This window comes from Sander lucioperca, chromosome 12 (genome assembly GCF_008315115.2).
Source record: "Sander lucioperca isolate FBNREF2018 chromosome 12, SLUC_FBN_1.2, whole genome shotgun sequence".
Taxonomy (NCBI): domain Eukaryota; kingdom Metazoa; phylum Chordata; class Actinopteri; order Perciformes; family Percidae; genus Sander; species Sander lucioperca.
The window spans coordinates 27614354-27633971 of record NC_050184.1 but is presented as its reverse complement, the minus strand read 5'-3'; the positions used below and the strand labels follow the sequence as shown (position 1 = coordinate 27633971).

General features: G+C 43.6%; 1 protein-coding gene across 2 annotated transcripts in view; it reads left to right on the top strand.

Annotated features, from left to right (window-relative positions):
* Nucleotides 1-18952, top strand: part of LOC116061994 (protein bicaudal D homolog 2-like) — a 45137-nt gene extending 26185 nt beyond the window's left edge. The window contains exons 3-11 of one of the 2 annotated variants that reach the window (XM_031316385.2): nucleotides 3019-3171; nucleotides 4094-4308; nucleotides 4399-4645; nucleotides 6427-6684; nucleotides 6832-7035; nucleotides 7140-7688; nucleotides 8219-8370; nucleotides 13204-13435; nucleotides 16730-18952. In XM_031316385.2, coding sequence (XP_031172245.1) covers nucleotides 3019-3171; nucleotides 4094-4308; nucleotides 4399-4645; nucleotides 6427-6684; nucleotides 6832-7035; nucleotides 7140-7688; nucleotides 8219-8370; nucleotides 13204-13435; nucleotides 16730-16732 — 2013 coding nt within the window. In that variant the 3' untranslated portion in view covers nucleotides 16733-18952. Of the gene's footprint in view, nucleotides 1-3018; nucleotides 3172-4093; nucleotides 4309-4398; nucleotides 4646-6426; nucleotides 6685-6831; nucleotides 7036-7139; nucleotides 7689-8218; nucleotides 8371-13203 lie in introns of both variants that reach the window. The other variant, XM_031316383.2, reaches the window with a different exon arrangement.
* Nucleotides 18953-19618: the final 666 nt, after the last annotated feature.

The window sequence follows — 19618 nt, the reverse complement described above, 5'->3', positions numbered from 1 at the left end:
GTTCATACAGTACAGTCGGAAGAAGCTCTGACCCACTGAAATGTGTGCTCTTGTGACATTTTGCAGCCCAGTATGACCTAGTAAGGGTTCATTAGAGCAAATAAAGTCTATGCTTTATCCTGCATATACCTACACTACATGCATGTGCTAGTCATCACTATGCTATTAAACATCTAATATAGCATGCCTATCCTGCAAGTTTATGGTATGGCTGTACTACTTAGTGTTTTTACTACCACCCACTTTGCATGGAAGTGACACATTTGTGTGTGTGGGTGGGTGGTTGTGGGTGGGTGTGTGGGCGTATTGAAGCAGCTGTCCAGACATCACCTGTAGTGACTGCCAGCAGGGGGTCATCACTAACCACACATAGGTCCATGCTCATGAAAGGCTTCCCACTGACAAGCTCTCTATTGGTGGCACCTCACATGGCCTTCAAAATACCACACCCCAGTATCTAGCCACACACACACACACACACACACACACACATTGCAGTATATCGCAAACATTCCCAGGAGAGGTGTACACGCGCTCCTCATAATTAATGTAATTCACCCTTTATAGCAGGGACACACATGGCCACCGCAAACCCTGAGGAGTTTACTCAAATCAACTTCTGTCAGGCAGCAGGCCAGTGTAACCCCCCTCACCCTCACCCTCCTGAGCCTGTGAGGGGCTCAGTGCAACAGAGGATGTGGAAGCAAGGTGAAAGGTCAAAGCACTGGTTTGCATTGTAATCAGATTGGAGGAGGATCATAATTAGTTTCAGTAGTGGCCTGTATTCATCGGGACCATACAGCACTGATCCTCCAGCTGAGGCACATAACCCTGGCCAAGGCCTGAACAACCAGCTGGCACAGCTTTGATGAGTTAAAAACAAATGGTTACTCCAGCAGTGTGGTGATTATGCTGAAGGTCTTAATGAAATAATTGTGTATATGTTTGTTATGTAGTTTGATACTTTAAAGCTGACAACAAGAGTATGTGAAGCTATTAATTGGTTTGACTGACTCCAGTTCTTTTTTGCTTAAATTCAGTTCACATTCAGAAGTCAGGACCACTGCATCAAGGCTTAGTGGTATGACTGATCTGTATTGTAAGCCTATGCATTATTCAGTAATGCACTAACATCAGGGCTTTCGCACAGCAAACACCCACGCTCATTAGACATGCGCAAAACCCTGATGAATATTAATGCACCTTTAAGCGTCAGCCACAACTCAGCTCTGCACATAGTGATGAGTTATTACACAGAGCAGACGAGGAGCATGTACTCTTCATCAGCGGGGATCCAGCAACATAATGTTTGTCAGTGAATTCCTCTCTTAGTAAGCCAAATAAGCGAGTAAATTCAAATTATAGAGTAACAAAAACAAACCGTTTTTTGTTGCGTGATAGTCTCCTGAGTGCCATTAGTTAGATATAGAGCAGTAATTATTGTTGGTTATGAATGAAGCTGTATTACTATGAAATACTTCTCTCAGATATAAATAATGTGTGATTAGGAAGTTGTCTTTAATGCATCACTGTTGAGGGGTCCGTCTAGTTATTAAAAGCTGTTCTAACCATCAGGATACCTGTCACCACCAGCTAATTACCCACTCTATTTCAGTAAGTAATACTACTGATGTGTATTCAGTCTCAAGGCAGTGGTGACATGAGAAAGTCTGCAAAGTGAAAGCTTCTCAGGATTGACTTCCGGCAGTCGTTGAAATGATCCCAGAGCAGGGATTGTGACGCTGCCACACGGTGACAGCATGAGAGTAAGGGGCCACCTGGCAAGGGATTGGGAGGCAAATTGTCCCTCTGGTATTAGGTTATGTCTGCCAACTCTGCTGAGAGAAAGACATGCATCACACACACAATCAATGTGTGTGTGTGTGTGTGTGTGTGTGTGTGTGTGTGTGTGTGTGTGTGTGTGTGTGTGTGTGTGTGTGTGTGTGTGTGTGTGTGTGTGTGTGTGTGTGTGTGTGTGTGTGATCAAATTCATGCAGACACGTAGCACTGCTGCACCATCTGCACACAGTGTGTGTGCAGGTGATGTGCAACTTAAAAGTTACATGCTTGCTTTTACAAATGAACATTTAAGGTCAGCTCAGACAGTGAGATCTATTTCATATGCTTTAACCCCCTCTTTCTCACATTACGTTCACACACATGCACATGTTCGTTTATTCAGTTTAAAAAGTCCTTCAGTGAGTATCCCCTTACTTCAGAGCTTTTATCTACCCTATCTCCAACAGCCGCCAGCTAAGATTTCCCCCACCCAAATGTCCTGTGGGGCTTTTATGTTTTGGGATGAGCCAGTCAGCAGGGGTGGGAGGGCAGTGTCAAACCTTGAAAGACAAGGACGGAGGGTTAAACAGGGTGATGAGGTAGTAAGGATTCAGGTGGCTCAGTAGGGCTGATCGGATTCTTCGGTTTGTGTCACAGTCTACAAGTGGGGGAAGGGCATGTTTCTTTCCTCTCTAACCTTTATATAATTAATGATGCCTTTCCTGAGCAGCAAGAAAGAGCCAGCTGCACTTACAGTATATTACAAACACTAGTGCTCGCTTGTAACTAGCACTCGCGTTCAAAATATTAGCACATGTTAAATGAAAATTTCTGATTTTGAAATCCAACTGAAATTGAGACACTTTTTGCACAACTTCTGATTTCTATAATTTGCGCGGATTAGTCCTTGTATCTTTCTGTACAGAGAACCGAGCCTAATCTAACTCCTCTATAGACAATTAGACCGGCCGTTAAATGCCTGTCACCTTGAGAGAGATAAGTAGGCTTCGGTCTTTGTGGTGCCATCAGTGCTGGCAGGCGGGCACACTTATGGCCCACTGCCCGGAGAGACACCTGCCACCTCCCTGTTATACACACACACACACACACACACACACACACACACACAACAGGTTTGGCCAGAAGGGAGCCCGGAGTCTCTCCCACACTCAGTCAAACAAGATTGAAATAGTACTGACAGCTCTACTTGTCCCTCTGTCTATTTGTTTGGCACCACAGAGCAGCCAGGTGGTGGAGCTTCAGAGAAATCAGCTGCGTGATGACATCAAGGAGTACAAGTTCCGGGAGGCTCGTCTGCTGCAGGACTACACCGAGCTGGAGGAGGAGAACATCTCGCTGCAGAAGCAGGTCTCCGTGCTCAAACAGAGCCAGGTGAGGATGGAACATGACTGTAGCTCTAGATGCACAATGTTTGAATCATGCAGCAGAACATCCCCTCCTTGGTAAATTTGCCTTTGCTTTGTGCTGATTATCATTATGCACTCGTCTTTGTTAAGTTTAATTAAACTTGAAGTTTCAGGCATCTCGTCCAAGTACCCCAGTACTTTTTTTAAACACGCATGTACTGTATACTGTCTTACAGCATCTTACCCTAGTAACCCTACAGGCCCTCCACCTTCCACTCATCAGCTCACTCTGTCTCCTTGTACTGATTAAACAGCCCAAAGAAGCATGAGCGGCACATTCAAATTCTGATTTAATTACGATAATAAAGACGTCCTCTGAAACAGTAAAGAGATAAGCGGCTGTCTTTGGTTTTTCTAATGCCTGGAGCTGCCGCCTGGTTGTAGAAGTGTTTGACAGACTCTTTAACAGCTATCATCCTTCAGACAGAGATTCTAACAGTTCCTGGGTTTAGTCAAATGAAAACATCCCTTTCGCACATCTACAAACATAAAACAGAGCTGAATGTCCAAGTGGGATATTTCCATTGATGTTAGCTTTTATGCTTGAGCTGTTAATGCTTTTCATATATGACCTTGTCCTCTTGAATTCTGTTCTCTTATTTTCATCCCAGAGGGCGTGAAACAAAACAAAGGTGGCTCCTACTTTTTAGACATCCAATATAAAAGAGTCTCCCCAAATCCAATTAACTTAAAAACTAATTAGAAAGGGAAATGAAATGGATATGTTCTCAATTAACATTTTCGTGAATAATACCGATCTTTTTTGATCCAGCTGGTTTGCCACACATGAACCAGCCGTTCATTTTCATTGGAGCTGCATCAATTTGTATTTATTTATCTGTGAATCTAAAATTCATTAAAGGTGTTCCCTCTCCTCCTTTTTCCAGGTGGAGTTTGAGGGTTTGAAGCACGAGATCCGTCGTCTAGAGGAAGACACTCAGTTCCTTAACAGCCAGCTGGAGGATGCCATCCGACTGAAAGAAATCGCGGAGCGTCAGCTGGGTGAGGCCCTGGAGACCATCAAGACTGAGCGTGAGCTAAAAGCGTCCCTGAGGAAAGAGCTCTCCCACTACATGAGCATTGGAGACACTCTTTGTCACAGGTAAAACTCACACAAACAAGGCGCTCACAGGCCTCAGCATGCACTGTAAAGAACACTAAATGACACACTGTTCCCACCTTTTCCCCTCAGCCCGCTTAGCATTTCTCTGGATGGTCTCAAGTTCAGCGACGATGCCGCCACTGAACCCAACAACGACGAGGCTCTCCACGGATATGAGAATGGCTTCACCAAACTGGCCAATACCATCACCTACGACAACCGTATCTCCACGCCCAAAAAGGAAGAGTTGTTCCATCCTGCGCCCAGCCTCGTGGATGACCTGCTTAGCGAACTTAACATCTCAGAGATCCAGAAGCTTAAACAGCAGTTGATGCAGGTTTGTTCTTAACCACCGTGGAAAACTGAAAACATTGTCTTTTAACAGTAATAGATATCGCTGACCTGCGATCCACTTTTAGTGAATAATAACCATCCATTCCACAAGATAAATCAATCGCAATCTTACAGATTGGCATGTAAATGACAGGTTTTTTTTAGCAGTATTTGCGGTTACTTTAGGTGTATTCAGTGAAGAGAGAATCAATAGTAAGCAAATGAGAGTCAAAAGACATAAAGCACCTTGACTATAGATATTCTTGATATGGGAATAGATTGGTGAGATGTCTTTGCTTATTATATGATTTATCATACTAAGAATGCTGTTGTTCCTCAAAACAAACTAGGTTGACAATAGTTACCAAAAAACAAACTCCAGACAGCAGGACTATGTATTTGAGTAGGTTGGAGGTGTGTCTGAAAGAGTGAGCGAGTCAGTAGATCCTGACCAAGGCTGCTGCAGGGATCTAAATCCCCTTCTATCAAAGTTAATCCAGGGAGACACACACACCCTTCAGGCTCTGTTGGACTGGGAGGCAGCGGGTGGTGGCACCAGTGGACCTGCCATCTGCTTGCTCATCACCCCATGAGTCCAGGGCCACGCCTGATTGGGCACCATGGTTACCAGAAAGGACGGGGAACCTGTGGATAACAATTGTTTTGAGGTTTAAGGGATTACGATTTTTTTTTTTTTCTCCCGTCATCAAACACACATCATAAACACAGTTGCTGGATTAATAAAGTAAAGTTGAAGTTACCTCAACGCTGCCCTGCTGTGGGCACCGTTCTGGTTCTCAACCTGACCATTGTGATAAATCTGTCGGGCTGTGAGAAAGCCCTGTGTTTGATATGACCCAGCAGCATGTCGTACTGCCTGCTAAAGCCTCCTGCCAGGTCATTCCACAGATTCCAGGCAGGAATCAGAGCAGAGTAAACAAAAAGCTTCCTTTACTCATTTAGCTATACTCTGTTCCCTTCCTACCTTATCTCATTCTATTGATTAGGTGCACAAATAATCGATCCTAGACGTCTGCTCCTCTAGTATTGCCCTATTAGGTCCCTGGCAATGTATAACAACATCCAGAATGGATTCTGCAGGAGTAGGATGGGCAGTGATGTGTGTTAGCTGCCCACAAGCCCTCTTCCAAATATAAGTAATGTTGTAAATATGTGAGAACACAAGTGTCAGCGTATTTAAATGATGGATTTCTTTTAAATGCCAAATGCATCATGCATTATACAGTGTCATGCTTTCATACTTTGTATACTTCATACTTTGTTCCTCAACATGACAAGCAATCTTAATCAAACTTTCAATCTCTTTTTGAAATGAATCCTCATTATATATTCCGCACTAATGAATAATGTATGCAGATGAGCATGTACATGATACTTCTACATTATTTACAGATCAGCTTCTGAAATAGCTCAGTGCTTATATCAGCACAACTGTGTGTAAGACGACCTGCCCAGTGTCTCTGCCTGTGCTGAGCTGAACCCAGTCCAGCAAATTATCAAGATCATCCTGACTCTGATGCTGGGCTACTGGGAAATGAGCCTCACATACCTTGGCAACACAAGCCTGATACTGGGTAGAGTTACCACAGGACAGATAATCCACAGATTTAATCTAATCTATCTTCAAAGGAATCGTTCACATCATCATGTTACCAAGACATTCAAATGTGAAATTACTCATGTGCAATAAGCCAAGCAGAGAGTACTGTACAGTATGATGACCTCACGTCTTGCTGCTCTTTGTGTCTCTGCCTCTCTCCTCAGATGGAGCGTGAGAAGGTCAACCTGCTGTCCACCCTGCAGGACTCCCAGAAACAGCTAGAGCAGGCTAACGGTGCTCTCTCCGAGCATCAGGAGAAGGTCAACCGCCTCACGGAGAACCTCAACGCCATCCGCAAGCTCCAGGCCAGCAAGGAGCGCCAGTCTGCCTTGGACAACGAGAAAGAACGTGATAGCAATGAAGATGGAGACTACTACGAGGTGGACATCAATGGACCTGAGATTCTGGAGTGCAAGTACAAGGTGCCTACATGTCTTCTTATAGTTGAGGCTAGACAGGACAAAATGTCCGATTCAGTTCAAAAACTTTTGAGGAAAAAGTTAAACATCCTACAATACATATTGTCTCTGTTTTTGACATATTCTCAACCATTGATCTTGCTTCGCTAGGTTGCTGTTTCTGAAGCAGGAGAGTTGAAGGAGGAACTGAAGACTCTGAAGACAGAATACCAGGCCTGTCAGTCACGTTACGAAGAGGAGCGCACCCGTCTGGAGAACGATGTCACAACACTGGGAGGGAAGCTGGCAACTCTGGAGAAGACCAGTCAGTCAGAGAGAGAAGAGAAGGCTAAGCTAGAGAAGGAGCTACGCAAGGTGAGAAGTTGCTCTATATATAGACATTCTGATAAGTGCTTGATTTGGTGTTTTTATAAACTTTGTAAGAAAACGTGCCTAATTGATGCCTTCTGTGTCCTCAGTTGAGCGATGTGGCAGGTGAATCCCAGGGTAGTCTAAGTGTGGCACAGGACGAGCTGGTCACCTTCAGCGAAGAACTGGCCACCCTCTACAACCACGTCTGCATGTGCAACAACGAGACACCCAACCGCGTCATGCTCGACTTTTACAAGCAGGGCAAGGGCGGTCGGAGCAGCCCGGAGGGCCGTGGCCGCCGCTCTCCCATTTTGCTCACCAAAGGCCTCTTCCCTGAGCCTGGTAAGACCGACCTAAGCGACGGAGCCCCTTCACCGGTCTCCTCACTGCCTTCTCCTGTGTCTGACCACCGCCGCGAGCCGATGAACATCTACAATCTGGTGGCCATCATCAGAGACCAGATCAAGCACCTGCAGCTGGCTGTGGACCGCACCACAGAGCTGTCGCGCCAGAGGGTGGCCTCTCTGGAGCTCGGCACTGTGGCCGACAAGGACAAGGACGCCTGCATGGAGGAGATCCTCAAACTGAAATCCCTGCTCAGCACCAAGAGGGAACAGATTGCAACCCTGAGGACTGTCCTCAAGGCCAACAAGCAGGTTGGTTGTTTTGTCTTTTTTTAACTAAGTGGGTGTCACTCCCAAACATTTGTCAGTTTTCATTGAAAGACAGAAACAGAAGAAGAGGGTGTCAGCTATTCTAGGTCTATTCAGCTGTTGCAGCAAATGCACTGCAGATACGATCTATAAGAAACACTGGTGGAGACAGCAGCAATGATGTCAGCTGTCCAGAGTATCTGTGTGGTCCGGATTGGAGAACAGCCTTCCAGAGCACAAAGAACCATAACCCAGAGACACACTGTCTATGCAGTTGCTCTGGTAGTCCTTTTAAAGAATGTGTGCGGTTACTCAGTGACTAAAGAGCGCAGACATGAAAGCCCCTCATAACCCACACACCTATGGGTTTTAAACCAGCAGCTAACAATAACAACTACAGGCTGCTGCCTTAATGACTTGAAAAACGAAAAAAAGATGATATGGTTTGAATTAGCAGACTTCTTGCGACAGGAAATACACCCCCTATGCCTTCCAGCTGCTCTGACCCTTTTGTTCTTCTCGTCCACTCACAGACAGCTGAAGTTGCTCTGGCCAATCTGAAGAGCAAGTATGAGAACGAAAAGGCCATGGTAACCGAGACCATGATGAAACTGAGGAATGAGCTCAAAGCCCTGAAGGAGGACGCGGCCACCTTTTCCTCTCTCCGAGCTATGTTCGCCACACGGTAGGAAACTTGCTCAGTGGACATCACTGGAAAAATATATTTCAGTCATCCTGCCTTCCAAGACTCATATACGACAGAAAAGCATTTATCTGACACACCATTATAACTTCACTTTATATTGTCACATAAGCAGTCTTTATAATCAGGTAACTAAAGATAATATTATCATCATGATGTAATCCATGTTTACAATATGTGTCCCTGTGGTCTTATTGTAACATGACATAGTTTTTTGAGAATCGTGGTCAGGAAGGGATACTAGCATTAATCCTGACTATAGAGCACAGAAGGTATCTAATCTGGGTATCATTTAAATATGTCACCTACTGTAAGTAGTGTTTTTGACGTGTGTGTGTGTGTGTGTGTGTGTGTGTGTGTGTGTGTGTGTGTGTGTGTGTCTGTGTCTGACACACTCACTAATCTTTTCTGATTCCAAAGAGAAGCCGGTCAAAGGTTCTGTACATAATCCCACCTCATCTTAGTCTGGATTAAGCATTCACCCCTCAACACGTAGTAGACTCACATACTGCTTGTTTGTTTTTGTGTGTGTATGCATATTGGGGAAGGTAAGAAAATTAGTGCTAGTGCCCTTGTATGGGCACTTGTACATATTTTTTAATCAGAATAGGATTTTTTGCCAAGTAAGTAACACTTACAAGGAATTTACCTTGGTGGATGGTGCATACATGAACTTGTAATTATAGTGGTTCCACTGTGGATGCACAATTCCCTTTTTGAGTTGCTTTTCCTCTCTGTGAATGTCCTTAAGATGCTGATGCTCAGTTCTCCCTTAAATATCAGCTTCGGTCCAGATGGCTGCGCTGAGATGCTGAAACAGTCTTTCCTTCTGCATTTAAGACTCCTCCGCAATCCACAGCAAAGCTCAAGCTGTGCAGAGAGAGGAGAGGTAGAAGAGGAGGGTGGGGATAGACAGTATTATAGAGGGAATGTGTGGTCAGCTCAGCGCCCCTCATCCTACCCATTCAGTAGTCCAATAGCTGTCCCTGAAGTGTGCTTGCTGAAGTAACTCCATATACCTGCAGAGTCTAATCAATTGGTAACAGGAGGAAAACTCCCCTGTATGCAAATATGACAGTGTATGTTGTCATAGGGCTTTTGGCGCACTGCAGATCCAAGGTGGTTAGAGGATGGGGGTGTAATGCTAAACCATTTGGACCAAAGGCAACCAGGGCAAAGAGGGAACCAGATCTTGCTCCTACTAATGACGCCATTTTGTACCCTTTAGGGACCCATGAGTTGTATCACTTGTCATTGTTAGAGCAGTGCAGAGAAGGTGTGAGATCATTTTTGCTGTGAAGAAGTAGAGCCATTGTGAAGTGTCTGTCATTATCTTAAGCCTCTCCAGCAAAAGAGGCTTAAAGACACAAACACATCACAGCTTGCTGTTTACCGCCTGCATCAACGCATGTGTTTTTTTCCTTGTGCACAAAGCACCTCCCCTGATGGTGATGCTCTTGAGGCTCCAACCCCAATAGTCTGTCACTGTTCTGGTGCCTATGCATGAATTACATTCTGTCTGTTTATGGGATTCACCTTTTGGTATGTAAATTCTGTCCTACACGGCACAGAGCTGGGTCAGGGGACTCATTGAGAGGCTGGGGGACTCGCCTGAGCGAGGTTTCCCACACTCCCCCCTTTTTTGTATCACAGTCCCCCCTTCCGTCCTTCCTCAACACCCGGTTCTCTAGTCATCTGAAAAAGAAAGAGAGGAAGGGGGCAGGCCTTCAGTTAAAGCCCACTACTGGAGCCTAATTTGACATTCTTTTTTTCCCCATGGTAATCACCACTCACCACGATTTCTGAGACGTGGAAAACTCTCAGATACAAATGCGTGGCCTTTGACAAAGGGGAAGAAAGGTGGAGTGGAATTGAAAGAATGTGTAGATTTCTGTGCCTTTGTGTGATTTCATGCTGCTCTCATAGATTACAGTTACTTGAGATTTCTTTAAAGTGTATTTCATTCAGTGAGAATTTCATGAGAGAGACACCGGGTTGAATGTTTGTCTGTACGTGCTTCTCTCTCTGTTTCTGTATGTGTGTGCGTGCCTCTTCAGCTGCAGTCTCTGGTGTCATGTTAACTGTAAGCTCCAGCCTCTAACATTCCTAAGACATGCCACAACATGCTCGCAGCTCCTGCTCATACTGATTAACAGTCAAACCATCATCCCAAGTCACATTTTCACCTCAAACTTGCACCCTCGATCATCCTGCTGTTCTCTGTTCTGTTGTTAGTTGTATTCCCTCTCCATCATTCTTTCTTTCATTCTGTTCTTGCCTCCTCCTCCCTGCTCACTCTCTGATAGCCATCCCACCATGACCAATCAAGCTCCAGACAACAGCTGAGCTGAGGTTGTGTGTGTTTCAGTGCTTTGGAGCCATTATTGATTGTGAAGTGAACGATGAATGTTGCAGTAGTGGAGGTTTTTTTAAGCATCCATAAATGACTTTGGTTACTGTAAATAATCACAGCAATATGCAGATAAAGTGCCTGTTACCTGTTCCTCCTCAAAAGACTAGCAGCCACCTCCCAACCCCCTTCAGACATTGTGCCACCACACCCCATCAGCAGGCCAAAAAGGCTTCCATTGTATCCCTCCAGTCTGAAGAATAGACTCCTCTGTTTTTTTCCCGGGAAAAACGCACTCTTTCTCACCCCCCATGCAAGAGGGGCTGAGCCGTCTGAAGGCGCTGCCAGCCCTCCTATCCCCTCCCTCCCGGATCGTCCCCCCATCTCATAGTGGGTTTAATGAAGCAGCACTGATCCCTGTTGTCTGGGTGTGTGTGTGTCCCACTGGGAATCAAACTGCACACACAAGAGGGCAGGGTATGGTTTGTTTGTATGGTGGTCTGGCAAGGCCAGAGTTCACATGGCCCACAACCACGTGCAGCACCACACACACAGCAAAAACATCTGCTGTTGCTGGTGTGTTTTTTTTATTGTCTCTGATTTTGCCTTTGAGACTATTTGCAGGTGGGTTTAGACAATTCAACTTGTTCCTAGTGCAGCTTCTAAATATAATAACCATCACAAAATCACACTTGAATGTAGAAAATATTAAAAACCAGTTTATTTTGGTTGGAAAAAGGTCATGAATCTCATCCACCTGGCAGATCTTCTGCTTGTTTTCAGAAAAATCATTTATGATTCTTCTTTTTGCAGTGCAGTAGTTCAAGCAGTCACTGAACACTGACCAAACAATAACATTACATCTCACATGCCTACTGAGAAAATGAAAGTTAGAGCTGGAATACAAAAGATGAGCAGCATTAAGTAAGATGTCTGCATTCTTGTGGTTTTGAAAGTGTAAGTGTTGGTAAGGTGTAGGTTGTGGCGTATAAGATAACACTTGCTAAAATAACAACCCATCCCTTCCTAGAGGTGTGTCAGCCATTAATAGAGAATGTCACTCAGATTGCTTTGTCAGCAACACAGAAAGTAGGGATGACGAAGATAGGGAGAGGGAAAGTGACTGACGCACGCAGGCAGACAGACGGAGACGGCATCAAGGAGGCGACAGAGGAAAAAAGGCTGGAGAGGCATGATCAGAGCTGGGAGAGAGGGTTGTGATTGAAAGAGAGATGAATGAGAGAGCAAGGTAATGAAAAGGAAAAAAAAGGTTTGGCGAAGGAGAAAAGCATGAAAATGAAAGGGGAGGACAACAACAGCAGATGTAGAGTGTAGATATGAACCCCCCACAAAATCCCTCTGGGTGACCCACTTTCTGTACCTGTCCAGCCTTAGACACACACACACACACACACACACACACACACACATCGGGAGCACAGGGAGACAGGTAATAATGCCGCAGTGCAGCACTCAGTGATATTTAGCGGTAGGGGGACAGTTGTGCTATTTGTCACAGAGATGGGAGTCGGAAGAGATGGATAGGAGTGATACAGTCTCACTTCAACTGGAAAAGTGGAGATAAGGTGTGAACAGCTTCAGCCTGGAGTAATGAACCCTATTTCTTTTTTTCACATCTTCATTTTTCTTCTCTCTCTGACCCCTCCTCAGCCTGTTCCTCATGTGACATACAAAGGATCTTCTAAGTGACCCTTAGGTGTATGTGATCTATTCTTAACTTCCACCACACAAACACTCCTCATATTATTCGGAGAAGCTATATATATATATATATATATATATATATTTAAATAAATAAAGAATATTTAAATAAATAAAGAAAGTTCAGAGTGACTCTTGTGTTGAAGCTCTTGGAATGTGGAGTATTTTTCAGGCAGGGCAGGATGAAGTTTACTATGTTGCAGTATTCAATTAAGACATGTATCACCAAGTGATGGCAGCTGTGGACAGACAAAGGTTATCACTATGTATTGTAAAGTATTTGCTCAAATTACTTAAAATGAGCTGAGAACATTTTAGTTTGTGAAGTTCGGTGGAGGGGACAGAAATGGGTGATGAAATCATTAGTTAATAATGCAGGAGCTCTGCTAGTCTCATCAGGTCTGCACTGTGAGGATCAATGGCTCCACCTGGTGGTGGCAAAAAAAAAACGCTGTAACCATGGGAAAGGTCATGGTGCAAGTGCCTCAGTTGTTTTAGTCTTCAAGACTGTTGCAATGCAGTTTTGCAATGCTTTAATGCAGACATAACAAAAAGCCAACTAAATCTTTGCTCCACTGAGGCAAAGGCTGTTTGGTATTATTGGAACTGCCCGTAGGCTACTACCTTGTGGTATGACACAGGAATGTTTTGACGGTGTAAACACATGCTAATGTTATTCAATTACAGTTCAAAGTGAAAAAATCCGTACCGGACTTTCAATTTTCTCTTTGTCTGTTTTGCAGTTGCGACGAGTATGTCACTCAGCTGGATTTGATGCAGAGGCAGCTGGCTGCAGCAGAGGATGAGAAGAAGACCCTCAACTCCCTGCTGCGAATGGCTATCCAGCAGAAACTTGCCCTGACTCAGCGTCTGGAAGACCTGGAGTTCGACCACGAGCAGACCCGCCGGGGAGGCAGCACTGGGCGGGCTAAGGCCCGCAGCAAGGCCACTAGTGGCACCTCCATCAACCCCCACGTAAGTCCGAGTCTCACCTGCTCTGGCTCCGGCCGACCAGAGCTCAATAATGCTGTGCCCAACGGCATTCTGGGAGGCCCTCCAGTCTTTTGCAGCGAGAAGTACAAGATCTACTGTGACTGAGGCGGCTGAGAAGTCTGCAAGGGACTGCTGTGTACAGAGGGGAGGGGGCCTATGGGCCAAAACCTCCCTGCCTTAGTGTTAAAGAGCCCCACTCGCTCGCTTAGCTCCCTGGCCAGCCTGCGCTCCTCTAGGGACTGCTGTGTGACTAACCAGCTACTCGTGTGTGTGCTAGTGTAAATGCTTAGGGGAATGCAGATGTATGTACAGTGTGCACTAGACGTTTGGACTGTAGTAGACATATATGGCATGTGGATTATAGGGCCCTGGTTATATTGGGGTATTGTGGGTATAATGGAGTGTCTATTCTTTCCGCTGTCATGGTGCTGTACATATGATGTAAATGGTGGCACTGGCAGCTTTTGTGCTTGTTTTTTCTGCCCCCCTAAGTGTATTGCCTGGTAACAGTAACATATTGTGGGGTTGGGGACTTGTAAAGAAGATGTCGATCTGACGGTGTTGTGTCTGTCGGCATTGGTGCTCCTTTAATAAAAGCCCCCTTTTCTCTCCTGCCTCTCTGTCCTGGCCCCCCCCAGGATGGACCTGTGTCCAGCAGCCCACTGTCTAAATCAGGTCACTCTTAAAGAAAAAGGAACTTTTGAAGAGAAAGGAACTAAAATATGCAATCTCCCTCTGCTTTCTTGCTAGGGGAGCACAGTATGATTCTACACAGGAATTCAAAAAATCACAAGTGGGTTGGCTACTGGTTTTATTATAGAATTGTTTGGGCAGAAAAGGAGCACCTTTGACCACAGGTGTTTAGTTCAGGATAATTTTAAAGCTGTGATGCTAGCACACCAATACAAAAGGGTCAGTAGAATCGCATGGCTTGCAGCTAAAAACGCTTATGAGCTTTTGAACTGTTTTTCTGTTGTCAGGTGTGTGGTACAAAGCAAAAGCGTGTACTACAGGGCTCTACATTGTAAAAAGAGGAGTTATTTGTTGTCTGGTGAAATACAGGAGGGCTATTCCATGTGACCCATTATGTTGCGATGGATTGTTTCTGAGCCATATTATAAGAGAGAAAGAACGTTTGACAAATCGATCTCCACACCCAAATTAAGTGCACTTCAGCATAGGTGCCTCAGGTTCCTACTTCTGTTAAAGTGGATATAATGATTACTGTGAACAGAGATACAATATATAGTTTTGATCAAAGACGATTTTTTTAAATACGGAGGGAATCCTAGAAGAGCACAAATCAAAAAGGCACCCACGTGCACACAGTAAATCTGCAAACAAAACCAACCGACCACTCGGCAAAAGTGCCTGTTGACCCACCCAACAACGGTATATTTATCTGTTGATGTAAAGCCCTGTCCTTTTGTCTCAACTTGAGCTTGAACTGTTCTTTTTCTCTCCCCCATCCTCTGTTTTTGGGAGATCGCTCAGAGCTCTCAAATAATTTCTGTGTGGTTAACGTGGCTTTCCTAATGTCTCTAATCTGTTTTGTCGCTCGGTTGCCATGACGACCTTCTCTCTTTTAGATTGTCAGCAGCCTGCTCCCCCAGCATCACCACTCACCCTTTAACTAGAATAAGGAATTGTGGGGAAAGTTGCCCGGTATATTTTTGTTAGGTAACGTCCTCACGTACGTTGTGTTCCCGATATTTGCCTGTGTGTATATCAGCGTTTACGCGAAGGGCCCTCATGTGTGTATAATGTTTTTGAACTTTGCAAATGTAGGGTGACTCATTTATTTTTCTTTGTTTCCTGGTTTGTGAGGACAGCGACGTACTGTTTTTGTATCCACAATAGCTTTAACCCCTTGCAAGCTAGCATTACGCAAATAGGAAAAAATATAAGTGGGGCTTGTGTTTATTAAATCCATGTACCGCTTGTGGATCATAGACACAATAGTTTTGTGATGCTAAAAGCAGGGTTGATGTGAGAAAATCCTGCAAGATTTATCAAATTATGCATTTTCTACTACCACTATGCTATGTATTAAAATCTATATTCTTAATATGATCATGTTCAGGTTATAATCTTGCAGGATTCTACAGTATTCCTTATTCTCAAATATGAAGCGAGGGAGCCTAATTATTCCTCTGAAAATGGAACAATGTCAGCGGTCAACCCTGCTTGAGTGTGCATCCATAAGCCGCAGCACACAGCATGGAGACACGGCTATCGTACACACCTCCTTAGAGGTCAATCACTCTTAAGTTTGAGATTCACTTAACTTACAAGTGTGATATATTCTTTCTATCAGTTTGCGCTGATGCAGAAAAGGTTTGGGGAGTAGAGGAGGGAGAACTACTCATGTTGTAAACCAGCTCCTGAGAGAGCAGATAAGAAAGCCAAACATGCCAGATGTCAGGCTGAGAGCTGACTCTCATACTGCGGAAAGAAATGAGTCCAGGGGTTTCCTGAGGGAGAAACTCCTGGTAATTTTTGGAGGAAGGATAAAGAAACTGAAGACTGGTTGCTCGATCGACCAGAGGACATTGATTCAAATTAGATGAGCCCCCAACCCTTCTCCTTGTATAGGCTCTGTGCAATCACTGAGCAGTAGATAGACCCCAGGACGTGATTGTGACTAGAACCCCCTCTCCTTACATAGATGAATTCCCACTTTGCTCCGTCTAGTTTGAAATCGATGTCTGGCTTATCTGGTGTCATAACAGCATGCCACCTGAAAAGCTCCTCCTACCTCTGCTTGCAGGCTCCTCCCATGTCACCTTAAGTTTTACCACATGATGCATCCAGTTTCTGATTTATAGCAAGCCTGCACGTCAACAACATAACCCATTTTTCATTAACTTGCATGGCATATGAGAGAGACCGATTTCCTTTGACCTGGGTGGTGGGGTATGGCTTCAACTCTGTCCTGTGAATCAAAGATTATGGAACTCGTGAGTCATTGGCTTCCTAACTGCACCTACAGGAGAATTTGTGGCGAATGTGCTTTTTACATCAGTAAGATCGGCTGCCTCAAGGCTCCTAACATGGCTTCCGTTGCTTTGACTAACTACAGCCGCCGTCTGCTTTGTCTGTGTGGACTCAGCTGCCATATTAACAGTCAATTGACAAATAATGCCGGACTATGCAGCCCAGCATTATTGCCCAGTGAGCAGTCGGACTATGGCTGCCCACTTGGCAAGTAAAGAAAAGATTACATTATGTATTTAATGCTAATGCTGATCATTTGTTTGTTTCTTCATTTTGCAGTAATGACGAAGTACCAACACAAGGTCCATTCTCACTGCTGATTGAGTTCGCCGAAAAGAGTTGGCACTAATAGGCCATTTGGACTTGAGAAAAAATTGCTAAAAGAAAACACTGATTTCCAGTCGAATAAACAGCCCTACTTCTTTCTTATTGCTTTTAAAAAAATTTAAACTTTTGCGTGCTGCTACTGGAAGCCAATTTCTCACAGGTCCAATGAACTGAAATTCTGACAAGAGTTTGTGATTGGCTAATTTAAACTCCAACGAGAAGCCAGGGGACATGGGGTTGTTTCTCAATGTAAATCAACAAGCTGTTTGGTCTGTTTTCATTTTTTGTTTTGTTTTAGTTTGTTTTTTTATCTGTGCACTTTCATTATATAGAATTATAACAGACTATAATTAACCTATAGGAAAATGTGGTAGTACTATGGTTTGTGAGTTATTCAGTATAGGTTATGAGACTATAGGATTATACATCCTCCTGCATCATCCAAACTTAAATACTGCAACTATAACTATTTACTCTAGTAAAAGCTCCACAAACCACAGACCTATTATTATGACTTTATCCTCAAGATTTTATCCATCAAATAATCATGTTTTAAATTTAGTTACATCATATTTTATGCTGTTTGTTTTTACTTTGTGTTTGTTCTACTGCCATGTTCATACAAAATCCAGGGTGATCAAATTCTGGGGTTTTTTCATGTATTTATTATTCCTAGGAATAGTTCAAAATAACACAATGAAACTTGACAACGCTCTGACTCAAATAGGTAAGTTGTGTTTTTGGGAAACATTTGAGTGGTGTGATATGCTTTTCCTAACTTCTTACCGAGGGCGTTCCACTGAAACGGGATCACTGACTTTCAGAATTCTCTGCAAGTGCGACAATTAAATTCCAAATTGGAATTGTTTCATTCTCTCTTTGTTTATCGTGCCAAATCTTGGTGCACCGTTTAGGTTGAAAAGAATCGAGACTCTGAAAGAAGACAAACCGTCACTGAGAAAGACGTAGTTGGGGCCATGGCTCTCCGAGTGAGAGCCGGGGTTTTGTTTTTGGTTTGTTTAGTTCTTCGTTTCTGACCAGTAGTGCCTTCATTGTTTCAAGGGAGAATCTTAGACTAGTATTTTATGTTTGCTTTTTTTATAGGTGAGGACTTTGGGTTCAAAATGACTGTGAGCAGCAATAAGTGCAAAGGGAATTTTCCCGTCTACATGAGTGAGATGATCGTTTTAAAATTAGCTCAATAAAACTGAAATTGTATTGAATTCTGCAGGTCATTGATCCCACTCAATAAATTCAGGGGTATTAAGAAAAGGTTGTTTTTTATCAAACTTTGGGAACCAAATGAAATCCCTTTGGCTATTGAACAAAATGCTCCAAGCATCTGTAATGTGTTGGAGTAGATTGGTGTACTATTGGTAACATCTACGCATCTCTAGCTTTGTTTGGTGAAGGTAATGTGATATCAATAGTATTGTTGAAAAAATGTGCAGAGAGCGCATTTTCTCTTTTTTTTGTCCAATTTGAGTTTTTGTTGTGTGTTTTTTTTATTCTTGAATCTTTTTTTTTTTTTTTTTTTTTACATCTTTGAGCATTATGTTTTCAGGAAACAGAAAACAAAATAAGCATCAACAAGCTTGAATAGTGCCATTATAGCCAATGCTTGTTTGTTGAGGCGTTAAAGTTACCAATATGGACGAGAAGCTAGGAAATAAAAGTGCAATTCAGATAGTTTTACATTTTAAAAAAGGAAAAAGTTTTCTGTTTGCTGGAAGCGATAGCATTGTGATAATAAAATTAGCTGTGCGAACTTTATATTGTCCTATTGTGTTTCAGTATTGATCCATAATGAGAGTTTGATATCTTTATATGAAATAACGACTTCACCTGTATGTTGGTATTTATTTGAATTGTCATGCAGTACTGTATTCTTATCAATAATGTGCATTATTATTAGTGGCATATTGATTACAGCTAAATGTCATATGCATGTTTTTCAGTCATGGAACCTTTACACAGAATTGAAAACAAACATGTAAACTTTTGTCAGGGTGTTAAAATTGATATGGAGAAAAAAAAAATTAAAAGACAAGTAGAGTCTGATGTATTACTGCTGAACTAATCCTATGAAAGTGTTGATGTTTTCCAGTAGAGGGGGGAGGTCTGTGTAAAGGTAGTCATACTGGCTAAAATCAATAAATGTGACTTAAGTTCCAAGGTGTTTGAGTGTCGTTATTTATAGCTCCGCAGCAGCAGCAGCAGCAGCAGATGAAGGGTTAACCACGGAACTATATGGTCTGCAGCCCTGGTGTCCCCTCAGTGTTCCCAGCTGGAAGCCAGGGGTAGGGGAACTTCCCAGCTGTCTGAGTGGCTCCAGGACATGATCACATTTCACACAATGCACAAAAACACTTCCACCACCTACTCCCCCCACTCCAACCCTTCTCTCTCTCTCTCTCTCTCTCTCTCTCTCTCTCTCTCTCTCTCTCTCTCTCTCTCTCTCTCTCTCTCTCTCTCTCTCTCTCTCTGTGTTTTTCTCTGCTGTCTCACTTAAGCCTCGCTCCTCCCTCTCCCTCCTCAGCTTTTCTCCTCCATTTCTCATTCCTTTTCCTTTCCTCCCCTCTCCCTGCTATCTGGAGATACACCCACACACTGATCGGAGCAGTTTCTTCTGACCTTTGGAGCACCCAGAACTTCCTGTCCAGGCTCTGGAGGCCCAATTAATGCTACAGTGCGTTTTTGTGCAGTTTTTTTAAAATGGTGGAGAAATGCTGTTGCTCTTTCAAAAAAAAAAAAACTTGAATTTAAATAAATTATTTCAACTTTTAAATTAGAAAAGTTCTTGTCTACAGGAATGTGCAAATACAAGTCATTTTAAACTCA